At 39.7% G+C, this 22,095-nt stretch overlaps 4 protein-coding genes across 6 annotated transcripts in view; all 4 read left to right on the top strand.

Annotated features, from left to right (window-relative positions):
• Positions 1-124: 124 nt before the first annotated feature.
• On the top strand, positions 125-3,410 carry LOC130425880 (G-protein-signaling modulator 1-like). The gene is made up of 8 exons (XM_056752303.1): positions 125-194; positions 921-1,096; positions 1,219-1,386; positions 1,958-2,063; positions 2,149-2,327; positions 2,715-2,873; positions 3,173-3,320; positions 3,373-3,410. The coding sequence occupies exons 1-8, from the start codon at positions 125-127 to the stop codon at positions 3,408-3,410; spliced, it is 1,044 nt and encodes a 347-aa protein (XP_056608281.1).
• LOC130426789 (uncharacterized) lies at positions 3,383-4,554 on the top strand. The gene is made up of 3 exons (XM_056753733.1): positions 3,383-3,789; positions 3,877-3,915; positions 3,995-4,554. Exons 1-3 carry the CDS (start codon positions 3,547-3,549, stop codon positions 4,394-4,396), a joined length of 684 nt encoding a protein of 227 aa, XP_056609711.1. The 5' UTR covers positions 3,383-3,546; the 3' UTR covers positions 4,397-4,554.
• A 1,676-nt stretch (positions 4,555-6,230) lies between these two features.
• On the top strand, positions 6,231-12,296 carry xab2 (XPA binding protein 2). Its single transcript, XM_056753731.1, has 19 exons — positions 6,231-6,369; positions 6,680-6,828; positions 6,909-7,032; positions 7,114-7,311; positions 7,444-7,578; positions 7,911-8,075; positions 8,166-8,310; positions 8,392-8,543; positions 8,629-8,748; positions 8,847-8,978; positions 9,106-9,237; positions 9,343-9,456; positions 9,887-10,049; positions 10,570-10,760; positions 10,851-10,973; positions 11,058-11,220; positions 11,309-11,435; positions 11,616-11,722; positions 11,819-12,296. The coding sequence occupies exons 1-19, from the start codon at positions 6,334-6,336 to the stop codon at positions 11,878-11,880; spliced, it is 2,538 nt and encodes an 845-aa protein (XP_056609709.1). The 5' UTR covers positions 6,231-6,333; the 3' UTR covers positions 11,881-12,296.
• A 771-nt stretch (positions 12,297-13,067) lies between these two features.
• The window catches only part of camsap3 (calmodulin regulated spectrin-associated protein family, member 3), a 30,466-nt gene continuing 21,438 nt past the window's right edge, over positions 13,068-22,095 (top strand). For all 3 annotated transcript variants that reach the window (XM_056752826.1, XM_056752825.1, XM_056752824.1), the window contains exon 1: positions 13,068-13,549. In XM_056752826.1, the coding sequence (XP_056608804.1) occupies positions 13,417-13,549 (133 nt within the window). In that variant the 5' untranslated portion in view covers positions 13,068-13,416. The remainder of the gene's footprint in view (positions 13,550-22,095) is intronic.

Below are 22,095 nucleotides of genomic sequence, written 5' to 3'. Positions count from 1 at the left end.
ATGTTAAATTGAATTCAAGTAATTATTTCAAATAATTTTAAATGAAAATCCATAATAAATGTAAATGTCTGAGGTTGAAAAAAACAATCACATAGATATATTTTTAATCCAGCTTTTACAGACTATGGGAGTAAGCCTGTTGTCTCCACATGTTCAGAAATCCACCAATGGGCTCCGGTCTGAACAGGCTGATGGTGTGAGTCGATCTCTCGAGATTGATGCTCAAATGATTGTAGTTTCTCTTCATTAAAGATGATCACTCTACTAAAGAGAGGATTAACAGATGTATCTAGGATTATAGAAGGGATCTCTGGCTAGGTTTTCTAATGGCTTTGGGTTAATAGTTGATGCTTACAACCTTCTAAAAGCTCTCATTCACTCTCTGTCAGCATCATGTGAGTGCAGAGAAAAGCTGGATCGACCAAGATCTTGACTTAACAAGCCTTCACTGGAAGCATGACTTGTTTTTTCATGATTTATTACAAAGAAACGTGCACAATATGGGGCTGACATGAGATAAATATCCAGATGAAGATTTTGGAGGTTGAGACAACTTTGGGAATTGACAAGATGAGTGAGGTATTTAACATTTATTTATTTTCCTATTGCCGTCATTTTCAGCTCGTTTATTATCAGTTTTGTAATTTATTACAAATTATCTGTAAAGTGCATTTATTTTTTTAATGCATCTACTAAATTGCCTTCATTAAATGGGTTCAGGACGTTTCAGTTGACGAGAACCATTTGGTCAGCATTGTTAATAATGGTCAGCGTGGAAGAATAGAGGAACAGCGTTGCTCATTGGCACCAAAAACATCTCAACAAGTTCCCGTCTACGGACCAGGTCACACATCAACATAAATGATGCATTTGTATCTGTCATTTACATTTTCATCTAATTTCAAATGTTACTTCAATAGATCCTGATGAGATTTACCAGCTTCTGGTGAACAGTCAGAGCCGCAGATTAGATGACCAGCGGGTGATGCTCACTTCATCACCGGGGATGGAGGCATTCACGATCAAAGAGCAGAAAGAGACTAATACATTGAAAAAAAGCTATGATCACATCTGTAACATGGTCAGCGGCGCTCATGTGAGTATTTCCAGATTTCAGAAATTTCTTCATTGAGTGATCTAAACATGCAGAATGTATATTCAAATGTATTTATATTTGGAAAGGTGTGAACTGTTGCAAAAATAACACCTGTCATTTAGAGTTTCAGGAGACGGAGTCCTCGAAAAATGCCCATGACCCCTGCGTCCCCAAACTTCAGTCTCAGTAATCCCACTGAGCGTTGTGATCATCCCGATTCCTTCAACAAGCTTCCTTCAGTTTCTTTCAGCCCAATCTCAGATAAAGACCAAATGGATTATGATTTTCAGGTGAGTTAAAGTGAGTATTTGGAGTAATGTGAGATATTTTAACAGAACAGTTTTTCTGTTAAATAAATGATCTATAGTTTATATAATATACAATTATTGGTCTTAGGGGAAGTTAGGTAGATGTCTTAAAGGGATACTTTAAACCTGCTTGAAGTTTGTTGTGCAGCTAAAGAAAGATATTTGGAAGAATGATTGAACCAAACAGTTCTGGGCACTATTGACTTCCATAGTGGAAGAAGAAACCAACACGGTAACACATTCTAACACCTTTTTGTGTTCAATAGAACAAATAAACAAATACAGACGTGAGTAAATAATGACAAAGATTTTATTTTTGTGTGAAATGTTCCTTTACATCTCCAGAAGTGTCGTGAAACACATCTTTGTGAAGTCATTTGGATTGATATTTGACTCTCTAGGTTAATAACATTGACAATGACAATGTTAATGCAATTTACATTTGCATTAATGCAAACCATTAATGTTTTGTTGATTAACCTATAAAACGAAAACCTTCACCACTAATTTATTAAAGTGCAAATGCCTGTAATCCTGTTTTTTAATCCTCAAGGGTGAGCAGGACCAGCTTTTCTGTCTAGTGAGTCAAGCACAGCGTGGAAGTCTTGACAAACAACGCTGCTCAATCAACCCCCTATCACATTCATCCAGGCCATCAGGTTTATCCTAACGAAATCCATTACTATCATTCAAATGACTTTATTTGAAATAGAAAAAACAACAACCATCCAGTTTATTTTACAGATCTTCATCTTCAAACAGATCAAGAGGCTGAGCAGTTTTTTAATCTTATTGCTAATACACAAAACCGACGGTTTGATGACCAGCGAGCAACCCTTAACCTGCTCCCAGAAGTACTTCACTCCACTGGTGTTACTGGTCAGGAATCTGATCAACTCTTCAATCTCGTCTCCAGAATACAGGTGTGTCATGTCCTTAAATACTTTACTATTGAAAGGGTCATATTATTCAGTTAAAAGCAATAAACAGACAAGGGCTTTTTACTTTAATTTAAATGCCATTTTTAGAGGTGAAATGATTCAAACCAGTTCTTTATTCTGACTCCATTAAAACAAATGTGAGAGTATTGAAAACACTGTTTAATATTTATTCATTTTTCTTTTTTTATTGAAAACCAGAGCAAGATTCAAAGTAGGGCAAATTCGCTCCAGCAATAAATGGGTTATTTTAAAGTTGCAATCCCCATTTAGAGATCTCATGTTCCACAGAAACCTTGACAGAGTATCATTAATGTAAAAGCGTTCTGTGATAACACTATGTGCACTCTCCATTTGTTTTCTCTTTGGCAGGGCTCTCGGATAGATGATCAACGCTGTTCTGCTCCTCACATCCAGCTGGGGTCCCCAGCCCCCCCGAGAAAGTCTCACTCTCGACCCGCATCCCAGACTGTCCCTCCATCTCAATCAGGGCCGACCCGGACATCAGCATCCTTCAGTCCAGTCTCAGAGGTGGGCAAACTGCACACACAAAAATCTATCACCTATCGGCAAAAAAACATATTTACTTAGTTTAGTTTACATGAAATATCACTAATGCCTTGATGTTATCACAGTGCATACACTCGGATTTAAACATTAACAAAGAGACATCTCGAATGAATCATATAAATGGTGATTTCACAATAAAAAACACAACTAAAAACAAACTAATATTACATATTGAAATTTACACGAATATCCAAAATAACAGAATTATGGAAGATGGACTTGCTCCTCTTATTACATTTGATGCATTTCTTTTTCCTCAGAATCAGGAACAAAACAGTTTTGATCAGGACCAGTTTTTCTCTCTTGTCCATCATCTACAGCAAAGTCCAATGGATGACCAGCGATGCTCATTTGAACCCAGCAAATATAGTTCTTCCACTATAAAGACTCCCAACACTACATCCATTGGTAACTACACTTTTATAATCCAATTTGGTGTTCATTCTTTTTTTATTTTCAGCCTTGTCAAAATATATTTGTGCAAAAATACACTTTTGATTCTTTCGTTTTATTTGTCTACAATATCTCTTCAAATTCAGAGTCTTGTTATTTCTTTCATTTTCAATATTTTGATGTGTATTGCTATAATGACTTGTTGCATCCAGTTAAAGACGCTGAACAGTTATTTAAATCCATGGTAGACAAATGTGCACTGAAGTCACCGCCAGGCCTACATATCTACAGCACAGAGAATCACAAAGGGGGAAATAAAGCATCTACCCCTCAGATCACCCTGACTCCCGCGTCACCGGCCGTACCCCAAAAAGCTCCTCCCAGGTCGAGGTCTCCCACCCTGATGCTCTGTGACTCTCCTCTTAGATCATATAGCCCTGGGTCAGATGAGCAAAGGTTACTGTATGATGACATGCCCATGCAGGTAAGACATTGACAACACTTTCAGCTATTATTAATGTCTATTAGTTGATAGAAGGATTATAAGAATTACAATCTTTCTCTTTCACAGATAACATTTCAAATTTCCATGCGTTTCCCCCCACCTGAAGTGAGTTTAATATCCACAAAACCATGAAGAAATGCTGATGTCTATGAGTGATTATGATTCATTGTCGGTTTCCCTTTAGGCGTGTGGAACAAACATTCATCAGTGTCAATTACCTGAAGTCTTTCTCACAGTTGGACAACCCGGAGAAACTGTTGTGCTTCCACTCAACCCCAAACCTGGCAGACCTGTCTCCTTCAGTATCAATCCACCCAAAAAACATCACTACAGGTCTGCATCTCCTCACAGGTCTCCTGCCAGACATGAAAGGGGAAGATCTTCTTCTCCAAACCGAGTCAATGTGACGAGTCCCATCAGCCCCCGTGAGGATTATTTCTCTCTGATCCAGAGAGTCCACACGGCTCAACTGCAACACAACAATGGACAGGAAAGAGGAGACATGAACAGGGAACCTAGGAGGGGAAAAGGAAAAAGTGGTGGAAGGAAAGAGAAAAAAGAAGGAAATAGAGGAAAGAAGAAATAAGAGACTCGACATTCAGTATTTATTTCCAAATATCTTTTCATCCACTGAATTTGTATAATGAAACGGAAATGAGCATTTCAAAATAAGGTTGTGTTATGATAATGTGGTTTTTTTTGATGATTAAAAGAAGTTTATTAAATTTGTGTGTCAATGTATCAAGAGAACGTGAAAGTGTTTATAAATATATTGTATGATGGATGATCATATACACTCTTTGTTGTGTTAGACAATCTCTTGTAAATAATAAAATAAAAACGTATTGTAAGATAACATGCGTGTCACTGCCTATCAATGCCGTATGCTATTTGAGATTAACAGACTTGAGACTCTTCAGGGTGCTGGAGGGTTCATGGGAGTTTGCCCAACCAATCCACATGTGTTTTGTGGATCTGGAGAAGGCATTCGACTGTGTCCCGCGCAGCATCTTGTGGAGGGTGCTCCGGGAGTATGGGATTCGGGACCCTTTGCTAAGGGCCATCCAGTCCCTCTACGACCGGAGCAGGAGCTTGGTTCGCATTGCCGGCAGTAAGTCAGACTTGTTTCCGGTGCATGTCGGACTCCGGCAGGGCTGCCCTTTGTCGCCGGTTCTGTTCATAATTTTTATGGACAGAATTTCTAGGCGCAGCCAGGGGCCGGAGGGCGTCGGGTTTGGTGACCACACGATCACATCTCTGCTCTTTGCGGATGATGTCATCGTGCTGGCCCCATCAGACCAGGACCTTCAGCATGCACTGGGACGGTTTGCAGCCGAGTGTGAAGCGGCGGGGATGAGAATCAGCACCTCCAAATCTGAGGCCATGGTTCTCAGCCGGAAAAGGGTGGCTTGCTCACTTCAGGTAGGTGGAGAGTTCCTGTCTCAAGTGGAGGAGTTCAAGTATCTGGGGGTCTTGTTCACGAGTGAGGGAAGGATGGAGCGGGAGATTGACAGACGGATCGGTGCAGCTTCTGCAGTAATGCAGTCGCTGTACCGGTCTGTCGTGGTGAAGAAGGAGCTGAGCCGCAAAGCGAAGCTCTCGATTTACCGGTCAATCTACGTTCCTACTCTCACCTATGGTCATGAGCTGTGGGTCATGACCGAAAGAACAAGATCCCGGATACAGGCGGCCGAAATGAGCTTTCTCCGCAGGGTGGCCGGGCGATCCCTTAGAGATAGGGTGAGAAGCTCGGTCACTCGGGAGGAGCTCAGAGTAGATCCGCTACTCCTCCACATCGAGAGGGGCCAGCTGAGGTGGCTCGGGCATCTTTTCCGGATGCCCCCTGGACGCCTTCCCGGTAAGGTGTTCCGGGCATGTCCCACCGGGAGAAGACCCCGGGGAAGACCTAGGACACGCTGGAGGGACTATGTCTCCCGGCTGGCCTGGGAACGCCTCGGTGTCCCCCCGGAAGAGCTGGAGGAAGTGGCTAGGGAGAGGGAAGTCTGGGCATCCCTGCTTAGACTGCTGCCCCCGCGACCCGGCCCCGGATAAGCGGTAGAAAATGGATGGATGGATGGAGACTTGATGCTTACTTATTTGATCACTTTGTCAAAATACAAAAGTTTATTACAAGACATATTTACAATTTACATGTTATTAACTGAATAATTAATTTTAAAATACTGTAAGCTAGTATAAGACCATATTCAAGCAGAACAAGCGCTCTCTAGAGGCCGTTTGGTTTCAACTTCGTGAAAGGCTGCGCAGACCGATGCGCGTTTGACATTAACATACCGCGAGAGTGACTTGAAAGCATACGGAGCAGTCAACTCTCGCGGTACTTTTCGCAAGCCGTTCCGTGCGCGCAGCGCCGTATGATGCGTCAGCCAATAGGAAGCAATCATACTCAGAAGAGGCGGGTCTTTTTTACTTTTCGTTAGCAGCACGTTTTGGAAAGTGTTTGTTTTGCCAAGTGTTTTAAGTTTCTGACGTTATTAAAGGAATATTTCTGTGGCCGGCAAAATGCCAAATCTCAGCGGAAAAGCAGACGTGATATTCGTATGTATTTGAGCTTTTTAAAGCGCTTTTTCTTTCATTTCTGTTATTAGCTAAGTTAGCTGTGGATGCTAACTGAGATACATAGCTAACAACATCATAACATACTTGAGATTGAATTAGTTTAACACCAGTGATCAATAAACTGTGTAGTTATGTTTTTGTTTGATTATCACTAGATTTGGGAGCGAACTTGATGTGTAACAGTAGATAGCTATCGCGTTACGTGATTGTAATATACGTCACATTGCGCCTCACCTTGCATTTATTTCTGTCTCCACATCATAACTGTAAATCCATGTATGATTTCCAGGAAGAAGATGATTTGGCTTATGAAGAAGAGATCATCAGGAATCCATATTCAGTCAAGTGTTGGATGCGTTACATTGAGCACAAGCAGAATGCTCCCAAGTCTGTGCTCAATATGATCTATGAAAGAGCTTTAAAAGAACTGCCTGGCAGGTATATACACACACACAGTCTTATTGTGTATCTTCAATTTGAGACTGCTGGATCTTAACTGTCTAATGAATGTTTTCCAGTTATAAGTTGTGGTACAATTACCTGAGAGAGAGGAGGAAACAGGTGAAAGGCAAGTGTGTCACAGATCCAGCGAATGAGGAGGTCAACAACTGTCACGAGAGAGCTCTAGTGTTCATGCACAAGGCAAAGTTAAAACTTCTGGTTATATAGTTGTGCTGCATTAAAGAAACCATTGTTTATAACTCTTCTTTACTTTCTCTTTAGATGCCACGGATATGGATCGATTACTGTGGGTTCATGGTGTCTCAATGTAAAATTACACGGAGCAGACGGACGTTTGATAGAGCATTAAGAGCGCTGCCCGTAACCCAGCATGGTCGGATCTGGCCCCTGTATCTTCGCTTTGGCCGTAACTTACCTCTGCCGGAAACCGCTATCCGCGTTTACCGACGTTACCTGAAGGTAAATATAAGGTTATGCTGAAATCCACACTCTTGCTTGATTGACAGGTAAAGCTTTGTACGTCAGTATACTGAAAGGTTTTGTCTTATTTATAAAGTTATCATGCTGATGTTTATTTGTGACTGTGTTTAGTTATCTCCTGAGAATGCAGAAGAATACATTGATTACCTACGAACGGTCGGACATCTGGATGAAGCTGCACTTCGGCTGGCAGCTGTCGTCAATGATGAAAACTTTGTTTCTAAAGAGGGAAAGTCAAATTATCAGGTAGGGAGGCTTTACACTTTAGACGCGAGTTTATTCATATGCCCATATTCTGGTATTTTGGAGTGAATTATTGATTAAAATGTGTAAATGATTAAAAAGGATAAGCGCACATTTCTAACCCAAACATAGTTGGTTAATGCTAGCAAATAACCAAAAAATTCTATTTGGGCATTTTTTTTGCATAGGCATTTTGAAATGCATTGTCAGAGCAGGACATAGACACAAAGTGTAAATGATGAATATGATATATAATATTAAACATACAAAGAAATACAATGCAGACATTTCTTTGAAATAGAATCGAAACTCATTCAAATCTATTTGAATTGCAGCTCTGGCACGAGCTCTGCGACCTCATCTCACAAAACCCAGACAAGGTGACATCGTTCAACGTGGGAGCCATTATTCGAGGAGGTCTCACTCGGTTTACTGACCAGCTTGGCAAGCTCTGGTGTTCTCTGGCTGATTACTACATCCGCAGTGGCCACTTTGAGAAGGTAAACATGCCCAAGTACAACACCTGTTATTTCTTTCAATATGCCAACCTACGTTCAGACAAACGAAAATGTGTCATTTCGTGTGTCTAGGCTCGAGACGTATACGAGGAAGCCATCCTAACCGTAGTCACGGTGCGAGATTTCACCCAGGTGTTCGACAGCTATGCACAGTTTGAGGAAAGCATGATCGCCGCCAAAATGGAGACCACGTCCGAACTGGGACAGGATGAAGATGGTGAGGGTTTATTTGGGAAGATCTCTTATTGCAGATGAGCCTTGATGTTGGTCTAACAGAATCCTGATCTCTCCTATGCAGAGGACATTGACCTGGAGTTACGGTTGGCACGATTCGAGCAGCTGATAACTCGACGCCCGCTATTGTTGAACAGCGTGTTGCTGCGTCAGAATCCTCACAATGTTCACGAGTGGCACAAGAGAGTTAAACTCTATGAGGGTCAACCACGACAGGTCTGAAACGATGCTTGAATTTTCAAATCAGCTGATGTCTTCCTCTGCCTTACTGATGTTAAGAGTTGTTTTTCTGCCTTTGTAGATAATCAACACGTTTACCGAGGCTGTGCAGACAGTAGACACAATGAAAGCCACAGGAAAGCCTCACATGCTCTGGGTTTCCTTCGGCAGATTCTATGAAGATAATGAACAACTGGATGATGTATGAAGTCTTTCGGATTCACCTAAACTAGGTTATTGTACATCATTTGTAAAAGCATTATTCTAGACTCAATAATTAATTTGCCTCTTTACTTGAAGGCTCGGACCATCTTTGAAAAGGCCACCAAGGTGATCTACAAACAGGTGGATGATCTTGCTGCAATATGGTGCGAGTATGGTGAGATGGAGCTGAGACATGAAAATTATGATCAGGCTCTACGCATACTAAGGGTGAGATACAAACCGCCACACGTCAGCATGATTGTTTTAGTTGGTTTCTTTCCTGACTAAAATAGAGATGAGAATTTCTTATATCATTAAGATCTTCAAGATTTGAACACAAACGCTTTCTTTGCAGAAAGCAACAGCGATTCCGTCAAGGAAAGCAGAGTATTTCGATTCATCGGAACCGGTGCAGAATCGAGTGTACAAATCCCTTAAAGTCTGGTCCATGCTTGCAGATTTGGAGGAAAGTCTGGGCACATTCCAGGTATGTTGTTGGTACCTGGTTGTCTGTTTGCATTCAGAGCTGAGAGGACGTGAGTGTGGATGTGGCGATGTATGCACAGAATTAATGGGTCTTTTACTTTTCTAGTCTACAAAGGCAGTGTATGATCGCATCATTGATCTCAGGATCGCCACACCTCAGATAATTATAAACTATGCCATGTTCCTTGAGGAACACAACTACTTTGAGGACAGCTTCAAGGTAAGTGCACATATTTATTCGATTTTTAAAGTGGCTGTGATCACGGTATTTAGTCGTGTTTTCTGATGCACTCAAAGTGAAAGATTTTTTAATTGAGAAAAGTAATGGGCGTGGCTTGTATTTTACTGCGATTTGATGAATGAAAACAGCCGATGCATTTTGAAAAGCGAACTGGCAGCAGACTGACAGTTGAAGGGGAGGAGTTAACGGATGCTCTGCCCAAGCCGTCTAGCTTGCGTCATATGAGATGCATAGTCACTAGAGGGCGGCGACAGTGCATTTTCAGATTTTAACTGAATATTATGAGGGCAATAGGAATAGGAATAGTCATTTTTTATTTCACTGGGACTTTAAAGAAAACACATTGATTCAGCGTTTTTCAAATAAATTGACGGTGATTCATGTTTTTTTTTTTGTTTTGTGATCGTAGGCATATGAGCGTGGCATTGCCCTCTTTAGATGGCCTAATGTCCATGATATCTGGAACACATATCTCACAAAGTTCATCGATCGATATGGAGGCAAGAAGCTGGAGAGAGCACGAGATCTGTTTGAGCAAGCTCTGGATGGGTGCCCTGTTAAATACGCCAAAAGTAAAGCACACATTAAATGATCCATATGATCTCAAAATAAATCAAATAGATTTTTCAGTGACTCAGTGTAAAATCTACAATACTTTTATATATCTTTGGTATATTAATGGGACAGTTCACCCAATTTACTTACTCTTGAATTGTTCCAATTCTGTTTAGATTTCTTTTATTGTGATAAACACAAAGGAATATTTTAGTATTTTATAACTATGTTAGTAACCAAACAGATCTCGTCTCCCATTGACTTGCGTAGTGTTTATTTTCCCTACTATGGTAGTAAATTGGGGATGAGATCTGTTTGGTTACCAACATTCTTCCAAATATCCTTTTCAGTGTTCAACCAAACAAAGAAATGTATACAGATTTACAAATGATGACAGAACTCTAATGTTTGGGTGAACTATCCCTTTAAAAACATAGGCTATTCCAACAACTCCAGTAAGATTTACAGGAAAACATTTTTCCATAATGCGGCTTTGGGCTCAAATTATGTTTATAGATTATTTCTGGTCTTTAATAGCGATCTACCTGCTGTATGCTAAGCTGGAGGAGGAATACGGTCTTGCACGTCATGCCATGGCTGTGTATGAGAGAGCCACCTCTGCTGTAGAATCAGATGAGCGCCATCAAATGTTCAACATCTACATCAAGCGGGCAGCAGAGATTTATGGGGTCACACACACAAGAGCCATCTATCAGAAAGCCATTGAGGTAAACCGTTCTTCCTCACAGTTGTATATGATAAGACGGTTACAATAGTTGTATAACGTGTGACAAGCCGTTTCTTTTGTTCTGCCGCAGGTCCTGCCAGATGAGCACGCCAGAGACATGTGTCTGCGCTTTGCTGATATGGAAAGCAAACTTGGAGAGATTGACCGAGCAAGAGCCATCTATTCCTACTGCTCTCAGATCTGTGATCCAAGGGTAACCCTTCACATTCTATCCAAAGAATACAGCTTTAATAATGCCTTAGAATTTGTTGATAAACTCCTTTCTCTCAACAAACAGATGACTGCTCGTTTCTGGCAAAACTGGAAAGAGTTTGAGATTCGCCACGGGAACGAGGACACAATCCGTGAGATGTTGCGTATTAAACGCAGTGTGCAGGCCACTTATAACACACAGGTCAACTTCATGTCCGCTCAGATCATAAAGGCCACTACTGGAACAGGTATTTTACTAAGGTTACTTTCTTGAAGGATACACGTGTCTTCGTGAAGACTAGTCTTCTAAACCCTTTAATTCCACCTGTGTTGTAGTGTCAGATTTCGATCCAGGGCAGAGCGGTTTGGATGACATGAAGTTGTTGGAGCAGAAGGCTCAGCTGCTGGCGAAAGAGGCCGAGCAGGACAAACCCAAACCTAAAGACAAGATCCTTTTCGTCAGGTCTGTGGTGCACCCTATTTTAAGGCGGGCCACTAAATAAAACCATGCTTGCGTGGTGATATAGCCAGACTTAAAGGATCATTTGAAGGATTCCGCCCTCTTTATGTGGTTTTAAGAAAATGACGTTTCTATTGTAGTGTTTACTTGAACATCTTTTTGACCTTTGTTTGGTTTGCACAGGAGTGACACCTCTCGCAGCGAGCTGGCCGAACTGGCCAAACAAGCCAATCCAGATGAGATTGACATTGATGATGATGATGAGGATGCGGAGGATGGAGAACCCGATGGTTAGTTTTTGGAAACTTTGGTACTGATGATGATGTTATATTGATTTGTCTGATTTAGGACAGGGGCCTGATCATCTTGAGTTTGTGTTTTTGCAGAGGTCCAGCTAGAGCAGAAGTCTGTCCCTACCGCTGTCTTCGGAGGACTAAAGGAGGACTGAAACAAAACAACGAACGGACAATGACAACCAGCACATCAATTATTTGAATTAAATATACATGTTTGGTGTTTGAAAACATTGCCATGCAATACCAACTCAGACCACTGGGAGGCACTCTAATCACCATTCGCATGCTTTCATTTTTCTGAAAAGGCATTCAGTCAATAAAATATTAAAACTTTAATATCTTCGACATTAAAAGAGCAATGACCTTAACATTTTTGTTACCAGATTGTGACACTGTAAAATCTGACGGCACTGCCCATTATCGCAAGGATAATTGGGTGGAGCTGAAAAAGAGAGAATTGTAATGTCACCCTTTCAGACATTTGTTTGTGCACACATCTGAAGATGTGGTTTCAAGATTCTAACAGTTAAAACAAAACATATTTGCTTAATAAACGCAGCAAACATTTCCTTGTATGTAAACATGTTTCCTACCTAAAAGTTTATTCTGTGTGTAGCCTAAAATGGGTTTTTTAGTACTGAACCGTATCGGGCTTAAATATAGGAAAAACGAAAATGTTTACTGTAGATTTTGTGTGTTGGCTTATGCACTAGTAAGCAAACTAGAAAACCAAAGAATGAAGAAAAACAAACCCACTGCTCCTCTATAATTAGATGAAAATAGTTCTGTAAGTTAATCTTCTTAAAAAGTTACAGCGGTGGTCCATTAAACACACCATGTGACTGGGCTTTCTGTGAATACTGGTTTGTGTTAGCATGTCTGCAGCTTTACACTGACATAATTTTGAGGGAAATCCTTCGTTAAATATATTTCTTTGATAATTAACAGGATTTAATACAGTTGTCATACAGTAATAGAGTACAGTAACAAGAATATGTCATACTTTTATGTATTCAGTGTTCAAGAAAATGTGTCTTTCTGTTTAAAACAGACATAATAACATGCTGTTGAGGTAAAATGATCCCGTTTTATAGGTACATACAACACATAAAAACATATTTTTTCATAATAAAATCTCAGTTTAGCCTTGTGATGCAATGGAAATTAATTTCATTATGTCGGCACATTATGACTAATTTTTCCAAGTCGCACCTCCTGGGCAAGTTTTACCTGTCCCGCACCTGTTTCAAGAGCACCTCCCTACCTGCTGCTCGCGTTCACATGCGTGGCCCCGCCCCCGTGCCTCGAACGCCGCGAGCTGATTGGACGCGCTGCAGGGTGATTGACAGGAGTATGGAGTACCTGGAAATCAGTAGCTTGCGGAGCGTATCAGCGATGTGGACTCTGAAACGGGGTCAAAAATAGTGAAACAACCCGGGGAATATCGCTGAATCTGTCGCTACGGTTGAGTTTAAGAAGATACCTGTACGTCGCACAATCGCACTGGATATACGAAAAGAAGGGAATCGTTTGTGAATGACTTCGCCGGGACGCTAGCCGATATATTGGCCTTTCACAGTCCCAATGCTGCGGTCGCTTGAAAGGGAAGGATGACTGTTTGATTGCGTTTCATTCCTCACCGCAACGCCTTCCTCTCTTTTTCCCGGCCCGTCTGTTTTGGACCCGCTATGGTGGACTCGAATGCCATGAGGAAGACTTTTGTGGTTCCGGACATAAAGCCGCTGGATCAGTATGATGTGACCCGAGCCAGGATCTGCGCCAGTGTCGGGTGGCTGCTGGCGAAATCTTACGGCAATGCAGGTATATAGCGGGGTGTCTCACAACGTGCTGAGACGACTACCTAGACAGCATTTCTGTGTCGTTCTGGGTCAGCTGTATATTTGAGGTTATCGTAGCCTGTGGCGTCCCCAAAATGCGCAAAAATAGCCCCCAGATGCGGTCCGGGTGGGCAGTGTATGCGGGTTTGGGACGCAGCCTGTGGAGTCCGATACATCTTATTTCCTTCTCAGATCATGTGCTGTTCTCTGTGTGTTTGTGTACAGAATGTGTTCATTGTTCAGTGTCTGCATGTGTGAAGGTGAAGAGTGTGTAAACTCAGCGTTTTTCACCACACAAAGACCACATGAGGGCAAACGCTGGTCACTCACCCGACATATGAATATATAAGAAAATATTCGTGTGTGGTTGTATTGCGAAAGCATTTTTTCTCAATTTAAGGCAGACGTGTTAACAACAAGACACTTTTGACAAAGACAACCGTAAAACAAATAAGAAAGTATGTTACGTTATTATATAAAGGGTTTTGTTTACAATAAAAATGTCCCATGATGCAGTAGTTTCAGGGCTTAATCGCACATTCATAAACAATACTCTAGTTACACTTTTGTCAGGGAATTATGCTATTATGTGAAAGAACTGAATATAAACATATGTATGTATATGTGATATAGGGCCTAATGATGAGAGCGCGCGTGTCAGTGACGCGTGCACACTGTCCCACTCGCATCTTTTTGTTAATACACCTACAAGAACATATACAAGAAGATGAAGGTTATAATCATATTAAAACTTTTTTTGTAAATTAATATACTGTCAATTTAAGACGAATCAATGTCATAATTTTCACTATTTAAAACTAAATAAAACAATAATGTTAAAGTTTTAAGTGAGTCATGACATGTGAAGGTGTATAAGTGGTGCCGAGCACTGCGACTTGCTAATCTAAACCCATTTTCAACAATTGTTGCTGTTTATTTTAAGGAACTAGAATGAATTCAGAGACTAAATGAAATATTTGTGCTATTATAAAGCTTGCTATATATATACAGGTTTAAAATGTGCAGTTTCGCTTTGTGTAACACTGAATGAATATAATAATGACTCATTCTGCACTCATTCATTTGATCCAGTGAAATGTCTCAAGACTGTCCCTCCTTCAATATCACTGCTTCTTACCAACAATAGTGAGAAGCAAATCTTACGCATTAGTATTGAGCGACTGTAAGACATCGAGGATCAACTTTGTTGTGTGTAGAGGTGCACTGAAGATGACAACAGGTCACTTGTCCATGAACCTAGAAGGTTTTTTTTCGGTCTTGTGCAGTAGACCGGTCAGTGAGTTTGTGTTTGTGTGTGCTTTGATTGTTTTTAAAAGCCCCATTGTGTTCATCTAATGAGGCACTGTTAATTCAGATTGTAAGTCTGAATTCCTTTACTTGCTGTAGTTTTTGGAGAGTCTTTTTGTTCAAGCATTTGTTGAGCGAGAGCACAAATAGACCTCATAAACTACACTTCTCATTACTCATTACACCGAAACCGCTTGATAATTAAAAGTTCTTATTATGTTTTGTGTTGGCACGTTGTGAGGGAGGGATGTAGCGGTCTCCAGTAATACAAGCGTTTTGAATAAGCAACGGTTGCAATTCTCTATTTTACGATTTTATATTATCATTCATTAAAAACGAATTTAATGATGCTTGGGGTTAGGTTAAGAATTATATAGCAAATAAAACATGACATTACGCCACACTGCGCTGCCATGCTGTTGTGCTTCTGATAAGATTCGTAAACATTATCATTAATGTAGTTTCACTGTGTGACAAAACAGTCTGTTCCCAGTTTCCCTGCCCATCCCTAAATAAAGAAACACCTTATTTGAACTGGCCCGTTGAGAATTGTCTCATTCTTGAATTTTTCGGATTAATAGTCGAACTGTTAGGATCAGCCCTGGGTGTGAGAAACCGATCTTTGTTTAATTCCCCCAGTTGACGTATAATTAAGTCGAAACTCCAATAAGAGGCATTTGTGTGTTTGTATTCACTCCCTGCATCAAGAGCAGCCCCGCTCGACCGCACCCTTCGGTCAAAGTCACACCGAGCCCAGCCGAATAGAAGTCAGTGGACATTAAAGAGTCCTGGCTGGAGAGCGGTGACGGCTGTATTTCAGCATTGTGTGACTTCAGAGCTCTATGATGCAGGGCTGCACTTGTTTTCCTGTTTGATGACATCGTCTGTCTGGTGGTCTGAGTGACGTTCGTGTTCTCATCCGATCCCTGGTTGTGTGCTGTGCCCCTGCGGTGAACCCGTGACTTTGAGACTTGCTGCGCTGCTAATTGCTACCTGAGTTATGAGCACAGTGATCTTCTCTGTTAGGGCTTTTTGGCTGGTGAGCCACATATTCATATTCGGATGGCTCAATAAAGCACTCTCCTTGGAGCTCTGTCCTAGTTAAAAGAGCATTGAGTGCAAGAACAGCCTTAACGCAAGTGATTAAATAATTAGCTCTGCCATGAATCGTTGCTGCTATTGCTTATAATTGAGGTTAAGGATTTTATGTAACCTCTAACCGTGGGTGCTACTTTGGTGTAGAAGATGTGCTGCACTGTTTGTGCACTTAAAAAAATTGAGAAAACTTAAGGCGAAGATTTTAGTGATTGTTTGACACATTTTTTGCCACTTTGTTCATTATAAATATTCAATGTATTTCTATAATCATATTTTCCCCAAACACAGAGGATGCCTACACCGACGAACCCAGTGAAACCTCAGACCTCCTTTATATTCATATTCTTGACTGCTCCCCCTGTCATGCATAAGGCGTGGGAAATGTTCTTTGGGCAATTCAACGGTGCTGAAGTAGTGGGATTAAAACACCTAGTCAATCGAATCATTCATGCGATGCTATTTTTTTTTGCGAGTCAATAGTTTTCGCCCAACTGAAAAAAGGTTTCTATTACATAATAGTTGCTGTTGCATCATTTGATTAAACATTCTTGACTTAAGAGACCTCAAAACTGAAAACGAATGCTTTGGTTATGCTAACTAACAATGATAACAACATCAATCAAGACATAAATGTTTCAAGTCAACAAACACTAAAACGGTTATCTTTATTTTTATAACCACGTAATTGAACAATGCTGAACATTGCTGTTAAGCATGCACTAAAGCGCTCACTGAAAAATTGTACTATTATATTTGACAGATTTTTCATGTATTTTTGAAATACGTAAAAACATCAGATTACAGAAAATGATTCTAAATTTACAAGAAAAACATGGTATCTCATGTGAATTTTAATGTTATTTGCGGTTTAGTTTTTTACGGCTTGTTTATCCAAAATCGTTTTTCCAATCAACTACAAAAGTCTTCCTAGATCTGTTATTTTCTTTGTTGGGAGAACATTTTAAGTCAGATTGTTCAAAAGGAAGGAGGAGTGATACTTGTTTGATTTCTTCTTAGATTCACGAAGAAACCGACCCAAACATTTCTCAGATTTAGTTTGCGGCAACCTGAAGCGTATCTTTAGACTATAATAAAGGATGTTTACTGTGGGGAAACTACCCAAAACATAAATGTGTCTTACATTATTAAAATAATGGGCTTAGATTAACTGCCCACAATACCTTGGCAACCACATAGCAACACACAAGATACTACCCAGTCATCCCAGCATCATTGCAGCAGGTTTCGCACTGGCAAGCACTGCACCCATATTTTATAAGCGTTTATATTTTCTTCAGATACTATCAGTGTGGTAACGTGTTGTAACGTGTTGTGGTCGTGCTTCATTCAGAGTGAACTCTGCTCTGTAAAGTTCAATCCTTTGAGCTCCGGCCTGGTTAAAAGAGAATTCATTTACAGCCTAAACATATGTTGTAGACTATAAGCAAGTGTTGTACTTGACCCTGAAACTGTGTGTAGGACATCAACGCTGCCAGAACATTTTACTCACGTCAGCAATAAAACAAAAATGACTTGGGTCGTATCTTTAAGGCTCAGAACTCAAACTCCATCCACAGAATGCAGAATTCTTCCTCTTATCTCCTTCTGCACTGTTATTGATAATCATAACTTCACTGATAAAGTGCTCCTTGTCTATGGATGTTTAAGGACAGCCAGTGCTGATATGACGTGACTGTCTTTGTGGTCTGCATTAGTCACGCTTAAATCATCCTCGTGTCACTGCCATGACTCAACAGGTGAGGCCTCAGTGATTGGCTAAAGCCTTTGCTTATGTTTATCACGTTGGCATAATTACTTTTCCCTCTCAATATGCCCTTAAACCTCCTGAATGGGCTTTTGCATTGAACATTGGACGCCAAAGAGCCCCTCGAGTGTACGTTTTGTCTGCGTGTTCAGCTGTATAGGGATGAAGAACAGTGTATGTATACGTGCATGTCTGCATACAGGTGCTGCTGTTGCAAACACAAGCACAGACTTCAAAATACTTGCTTAGTTATAGAGGATTTGGGAGAAATAAGCTCTGTTCAGAAATGGGTCATCTGGTAAATAGATTATAGAAAAAAGGCAGTCTGGTTACGATCTTTATTCAAGTTGTGCTTTTTGTGTAAATTAAGATATTAGTAAGTAGCTCATTCAAAGTATGTTATTTTGTTGATTGTTTGTCTAAATATGATAGCTTCTATGTACCGTTATGCAAGCATCTCCTGTGACATGTAAAGTATGTACAGTAGATCCTGCATTAAAGATCATTGTAGATTTGTAATATATTCTAAGAAATACATAAATCAAAAGTATTTAAAGCAATCTTTTGAAGACGCATTACTCAGATGTCGACATTTTAAAGTGACAGTTCACCCAAAAATAAAAAATCTTTCAAGGTTTACTCACCCTTGTCATGTCAAACCTGTATGACTATCGATCTTCCCAGAACACAAAAGAAGATATTTTGAAGAACGTTGTTAACTGGCCACCCTACACTTGCATTGGTTTTGTGTCCATACAATAGAAGTGAGTGGGTGCCAGTGTTGTTTGGTTATTTTGAACTTTCTTCAAAGTATCTTCTTTTATGTTCTGCGGAAGAAAGAAAGTCATACAGGTGTGAAAATGATGACAGAATTTTTATTTTTGGGTGAACTATCACTCTAACATGGAAACAAATGATGCACTCAGTTGATGTGTATTGGTTGTATTGTCTGTCCTTAATGCATTACATCAGTGCATATATTTCTATTTAAGGTATTTTAGTAAGAAAATACTAAAATAGTTATGCTATTGTGTTTTTTTTTACATTTTACATGAATTATTGTGAACCATAAAAAGGCCAGTTGATCACATACACAGAGTGACGGTCATGAAAAGGCTTGTGCGTGGTTTTAGCTGCTGGCCTTTAATTAAAACCAAATGAGACTTTTAATGCTTCACGTTCCCATGACAACCGTCTTCAAACCCGAGACTGGCCGCCACTTCTCTGTAGTGGAAAGGAGCTTTTCTGTTTATGAAATCTAAAGCAGTGGGTCATATGACATGGATCATTAAGGGTTTAATCCTCTTCTGGCTGTATGTGTAAAGATCAGCTGAGCCGTCTGTCACAGGGCGTGGAGACGCTACATCCTATTTGCTGATGTCTTTTAAAGATGTCTATGCAAAATGTCTGTTTGAGTTTTGGTGTCGTGCTCGGCTGACTCGAGTCGAACCGTTTTCTTGAGTAACCCTCAGAGCAATTGTCCAGGTTTTCCCATTGATTTCCTTTTTCTAACACTGCCACTAAGCCAAATCTCCTCAATCTCTTAACCTTTCACCTCTCCAATAATTGACATTGATGTGTGTGTGTGTGTGTGTTAGATAGAGGGAGGGAGATATGGATACTATGGGTAATGTTTACACTTGGAGTTTGTGTTTGCTGTCATAAGTGTCTTTACAGGACACCGATCACTGGTGTCAACTAACAGGCACTTCTTATTGAGCATTTATTTCTCCTCATGTGTTGTTTTCATCTATTATGCATTATATGCAGTTATTACATGGCTCATTTGAATGCTTGATTCTGATTTGCCAGTCGCGGCATTCCAAGGGTTGTTATTTTCATATAACAACCACTCAAAACTAATAACGCCCTGAAGCCCGGATGCTGTAAATCATTTTGAGAGGGGCAGTTTAATTTTACACAAAAATATATTATAAAATGTCTTTTAAGAACATATATGATATTTTATTTACAAATTATCAAACCAATTTGCCTGTTTGTGACGTTTGAACGTCGTTTCTTACTTTAAAACCGAAACTAAATGGCTTTTCCTCGCGGAAGGTCTGCATTCGGTAAAAAAAATGAGCTAATCAAATATTTCAAATTCACATTTTAGGTCCTTTTTTTTCTCCTGTGACAAGTAGCCGTGTAATAAGCAGGATATTGTACAAACAGCCAGCTGTTATTGCGAAATAAACTCCTTCAGTCCTGATCACACCGTCGGGGCTTATTTCTACGATAACAACCGGCTGCCTGTATGTTATCCCTTACATAATATTTTAACCGTGTTTGAATGCTTTTTCAGAGTCACTGTAAAAAAATTGCTGAATTTTACAGTTTTATATAATTTTCATGTATTTTTTTAAATGTGTAAAAAAAGAGACAGAAGTACTGCAAATATTGGTGTAAAATGCCATAAAACATAAATTTTACAGTGTAACTAACAGAAACCAAAAGCACACATACTCCACAACATTCATGGCCCAAACTGGCAGTGACAGATGCTGTATCTTACAAAATATGTGCTTAAACTGTTGTGGTGTTCATTCACATTATTTATAGAATATTATGCAGAGTGATCAAATGCATTTATAACTCCCCAGATGACTACCAATACTTTTGGCCACGATTGCATGTTTTCGATAGATTTTGGTCGTTGCTTGTACAGAATGGTTAGGAATAAATGGTATTCCTTCTTTGAACTCCGATCCATTTAAGCACATTTAGATTATTAACTGCTCACAATTTTCCAAAATGTCTTGTTGGTTGTAGTTTAACTCAAATGTGAGAGGCTTGCAGTGTTACTGTTTCAAAGTCCCTAAAAGTGGTGTGTGTATCCAGGACTTGGCCCATTAATTCTGTCCTAGTTTAGTGTAGCTCTCTCTATTTTCAGGTTTTACTGTCTTCCATCTTTTCTCTGAAGGTGCAAAACAGACCGGTCATTCATTGACTGCCAGTGTTACAGGGAAATGAAGCCTCTATCAGTCACCCTCATCTCACATCGCTGTGACTTTTGCATCCTGCTTTGCATTCCGAATTTAAACTTTATGTGTGAACCATTTGGTGGGCAATACATCAGGCCCCTCTCTCTATTACTTTTTTAATAAAAAGATGAACACAATTTACTTTCTTAAAGTACACTTTTCTAGTCAAATGTAGAATTTTCCAACGTTTATTACTCTTCATAATGTTTTAACAAAATTTTGTAGCTTCCTTTGTGACAAAATCTGATGGTATGTGACCCATCTCTTCCGGATCCAAATGGGCTATCAGATGCCAATGACAAAAAAAGCTAATATAAACTCATGGCGTGCTGTAAAACTGAATAAAAACTTCATCACCTTATCAAAATCGTAGCAATTTTTAAAGCATTTTTAAAATTTTGACGTTGGAGACTCTTTAAGCCTGGAGACTATAACGTGAGTGTATGAAAGTTTAGATGTAATATGAAAGGGATAATCTACAGGGTGTTATGGCAGAAATAAGACCAGACAGTGTGATCAGGATCTTGTATATAATATAAATAATCTGGAGATGAAGTGTGATTTTGAAATAATTTAGTAGCTCATTTTAACCGAATGCCGACCATCTACCAGGAAGAGTCGTTCGACGTTCAAATTTCAGGCAATTCGGTTTAATCATTTGTAAATATGATGTCATAAATGTTATTAAAAGAAACATTTATATTTAAATCATAAAAATGATTTGCTGCATCAGGGTAATTGCGGTTGTTATCAATGACAAGCCTGCAAATGTCGTGTCTGGCCAATCAGAATCAAGCATTCCAACGAGCCGTGTGATTGGTGATTATAATAAATATTGCTTATAAACTGCTTGAACCAAGTCAGAAAGGCTCCGATCCAACTTTTTGCTTCCGATATAAAGACCTGAGATTCAGTTTTGGCCGATACCGAGTACCGATCCGATACTAAGGTAAAATTGCTGAATGTCTTAACAAACTGTATGCAACTGTGCAAGGCATCAGGCTCAATTTATACAATAATTTCCTAACCCTGTAAAACAAAATAACAAACAAATTATTCACAAATTTAGTGAATTATTTATTAAACAATTGCAAAAAAAAACAAGTTCACTAGCTTAAACTTGACATTCAAAATTAAGATAGAAAGTAGGAATTAAACATCCGAAACAAAAGCAGTTAAATAAAACAACAGCTTCACTAGCTTGGTAAACGTGTCCAAATAAATTAGGGAGTAGCGACTAAGTTTTGTAACCTTGTAGTGGACTTTAGTCTAAAACTAATAATGGCCCAGGCAGGCGATCCAAAAACCTTGTGTAGTGCCAACAGTTTAAAGACTAAATAATGTATAAATCAAACTGTCAAATCCAATATCTAA

The sequence above is a fragment of the Triplophysa dalaica genome, chromosome 7, assembly GCF_015846415.1.
Source record: "Triplophysa dalaica isolate WHDGS20190420 chromosome 7, ASM1584641v1, whole genome shotgun sequence".
Lineage (NCBI taxonomy): Eukaryota > Metazoa > Chordata > Actinopteri > Cypriniformes > Nemacheilidae > Triplophysa > Triplophysa dalaica.
The sequence above is the reverse complement of the archived record's forward strand: the minus strand, read 5'-3'. Positions and strand labels throughout refer to the sequence as shown.

Excerpts from the sequence above, each read along its gene's own strand:
- xab2 (XM_056753731.1), top strand. The coding sequence starts at position 6,334 with ATGCCAAATCTCAGCGGAAAAGCAGACGTGATATTC. Across the intron at positions 7,033-7,113 it reads CTCTAGTGTTCATGCACAAG|ATGCCACGGATATGGATCGA; the intron begins GCAAAGTTAAAA and ends CTTTCTCTTTAG. Across the intron at positions 7,579-7,910 it reads AGGGAAAGTCAAATTATCAG|CTCTGGCACGAGCTCTGCGA; the intron begins GTAGGGAGGCTT and ends TTTGAATTGCAG.
- LOC130425880 (XM_056752303.1), top strand. The coding sequence starts at position 125 with ATGGGAGTAAGCCTGTTGTCTCCACATGTTCAGAAATCCACCAATGGG. Across the intron at positions 2,328-2,714 it reads ATCTCGTCTCCAGAATACAG|GGCTCTCGGATAGATGATCA; the intron begins GTGTGTCATGTC and ends TCTCTTTGGCAG. Across the intron at positions 3,321-3,372 it reads TCCCAACACTACATCCATTG|CCTTGTCAAAATATATTTGT; the intron begins GTAACTACACTT and ends TTTTATTTTCAG.
- LOC130426789 (XM_056753733.1), top strand. The coding sequence starts at position 3,547 with ATGGTAGACAAATGTGCACTGAAGTCACCGCCAGGCCTACATATCTAC. Across the intron at positions 3,790-3,876 it reads ATGATGACATGCCCATGCAG|ATAACATTTCAAATTTCCAT; the intron begins GTAAGACATTGA and ends TCTCTTTCACAG. Across the intron at positions 3,916-3,994 it reads TGCGTTTCCCCCCACCTGAA|GCGTGTGGAACAAACATTCA; the intron begins GTGAGTTTAATA and ends GTTTCCCTTTAG.